The sequence below is a fragment of the Diabrotica undecimpunctata genome, chromosome 2, assembly GCF_040954645.1.
Source record: "Diabrotica undecimpunctata isolate CICGRU chromosome 2, icDiaUnde3, whole genome shotgun sequence".
Classification (NCBI taxonomy): Eukaryota; Metazoa; Arthropoda; class Insecta; order Coleoptera; family Chrysomelidae; genus Diabrotica; species Diabrotica undecimpunctata.
Genome location: NC_092804.1, coordinates 129,990,789 through 129,993,686, shown reverse-complemented (window position 1 = coordinate 129,993,686; position 2,898 = coordinate 129,990,789). Strand labels below are relative to the sequence as shown.

At 37.0% G+C, this 2,898-nt stretch overlaps 1 protein-coding gene across 1 annotated transcript; it reads left to right on the top strand.

The window, feature by feature from the left end:
* The first annotated feature begins 339 nt into the window (after positions 1-339).
* On the top strand, positions 340-2,321 carry LOC140433917 (uncharacterized). The gene is made up of 2 exons (XM_072521888.1): positions 340-1,184; positions 1,364-2,321. Exons 1-2 carry the CDS (start codon positions 340-342, stop codon positions 2,319-2,321), a joined length of 1,803 nt encoding a protein of 600 aa, XP_072377989.1.
* Positions 2,322-2,898: the final 577 nt, after the last annotated feature.

The following is a 2,898-nucleotide window of genomic DNA, read 5'->3' as shown; positions in this document are numbered from 1 at the left end:
AAAGTTTGTGGGTTTTTGTTTTTGTTTTTTGTTTTTTCTTTTTTGGTTAAGTTAGTTTTAAATAAGGAGTAAAGTGTACAGTAGATATGATAACATCGATAACATACTACATATTGAGTTGTAAGTTATGAACTATATCTGTATTTCTTATAAACTCAATGTCATTTGTTATATTTTAGAGAACTGATGAAGCTTTAGAAATATAAAGCGAAACGTCTTCAATAAACTTATGAAGTAGTTGACTTCTTTTTTTATTTGCCAACCTGAATGACCGATTAAACCTCTGAATTCACTAGTTGAATACTTTAGAAATATAAATTGACGGTCGTAGTCTTTACAATGTCTACTTATACAGAGGGTTTTTTCGTGACCATCAAACGAAAATATGGCTTAAACTGTACCTTACTACTCAAGAGATGGAGCAAACTTAATGAAAAACTGGCGAGAACTGAAGCAAAAAAGACCTTCCTGATTCAATGCAGAAAGACGAAGAGATACCCAAGGTTCTTAAATGATCGCACCGACCACCTGATGCAGTCCACCATGGGAACATTATCTAACAAATTAAAAAGAAGAGCGGATGCCATCAACACACAGGTAAGAGCACGATTATTGAACTTCCACATTTCCTCGGTACATTCCGATATAGCATTCATTCATCGACAAATGTCAAACATATTCGTCCAACTTGAACCTCTCCTACCTTCCAACATTTTGGATCAATATGAAACTTCGCTTCTCAAAAAATATACGTTCTTTCTAAACAATTCTTTATCTCACCTCCAAACAAAATTAAATAATCTAGGGTCCACTCCTTTCAGTCGTCTACCATTTCACGATAAATGGATTAAAAATCTCACAAACATCCAAATCCCTAGAAATATCTTAAAACTTCTATCTCTCGGACCTAAGTTCGGATTACAACCCTCGCTTAACGATTATTCCGTATGTAATTTCGTAGCTGACATAGAAAACATACTTTCACATTCGGAAGCCAATGAACTCCTCGAATTAAGATCATCTGCTAATAATATTCTCACCAACGTTTCACATAAACCTCCCTATGCCAGCTCGGATATAGATGATGTCTATAGACAAACGTCCACATTCCTTAAAGAACACCCTGACCTGATGGTATTAACCAGTGACAAAGGCAATGCAACAGTACTAATGATGAGAGAGCAGTACTTAAACCTGAGCCAACAACTTCTAGATGATAATAAATATTATCAGCCACTTCTCCGCAATCCCACCTCAACTTACACAAATAAAATAAATAAATTCATCACTGAACTAAAAAATAAAAAAATCATCGATGATAAACTAGCCAAATCCCTCCATAACTATAATGGCAACGCCCCAGGTTCTATTGTCTTCCTAAAATCCATAAGCCCCAACTGAGTATGCGTCCTATACTATCGTCAATAAACGCTCCTAACATTAATGTAGCCCAATTCCTAACGGACATTCTTTCACAAGCATACAACTATAAGAATGATTTTAACATAGTAGACTCTTTCCAGTTCAGTGAATTCATCAATAATTACCAGTTACCAAGAGAATATGTCTTAGTAAGCTTCGACGTAGTATCACTGTTTTCTAACCTCCCACTCTCCAGCGTCGTCACGTCACTCCGGAACCATTGGAATGAAATCCAACCACACAGTCCAGTATCATGGGAAATATTCTCGGAATTATTAAAACTGACGTTTGACACCAATTATCTAATATTTAATGACAAATATTATCGCCAAATCTTTGGAACTCCCATGGGATCGTCCATTTCCCCCATTCTAGTTAATTTCGTACTCGATGACCTTATCAATGAGAGTATCAGTAAGTTAGATTTCCAGGTTCCCTTTGTAAAGCGTTATGTCGACGACTTGATCCTAGCAACACCACCTGATAAGATTTTAAGCACCTTATCAGTCTTCAATAGCGTTGATCCTCACCTGCAATTTACTTGTGAATTGGAGGTTGATAACAGCATACCGTTTTTGGATATGCGAATCATACGCACACATAGTAACACATTGGGCACTACGTGGTACAGGAAAGACATGGCGAGCAACCGGTTCTTAAATTACCACTCTACACACCCAATAAGATACAAACATAACCTTGTACAAGCTCTTAGCTTTAGAGTACATACGTTGACCCATACGCGGTACAAGAGGGAATCCTTGGATTTACTTAAATCCATTCTCATTGATAACTCTTACCCCATATCCATCATCAACAGATATCTTTTCTCTAAAAGCTATGGTCATTCTATTTCGGAAGCACCCAACGGTGCAAATACTAGCCTCCATATCCAATAGCATACAGACAAACATTTCCCCGTTAACCCCAAAACCAGCCACAAAATATGCTTCTCTTCCCTATTTCCCACAAATTACGAACAAGCTTACTAAACTATTCAAAAACTTACCCGTCAAAATATCCCTAAAAAATACTAAAACCATTGGAAAGTTATTCTCCAAGTCTAAAACTCCACTAAGCTCGTTAGAGCACACTAATGTTGTCTATCAGATACCTTGTTCAGAATGCAACTCCTGCTACATTGGCCAGACTAGTCGATCTCTTCTAGGGCGTATAACTTCACACAAAAGCGACATCAGACTTTCCAAACCCTCTTGTGCCCTTGCACAACACGCCATTTCCACTAAACATCACATTGATTTCACAAATACCAAAATACTGGCGAAACAAAACAACCATCAGAAACGCTCCTTTATTGAAATGTGTGAGATCCTCAAGAACTCATCGGCAATAAACAAAAGAACCGACATCGACAATTTGAGCCAGGTTTACCACTCTCTCATCTTACGAAATAAATGATACCAATTATTCTTCAGTTAAAAGTTGGCGTATTTTTTGGTTCAAAATAATAACAAA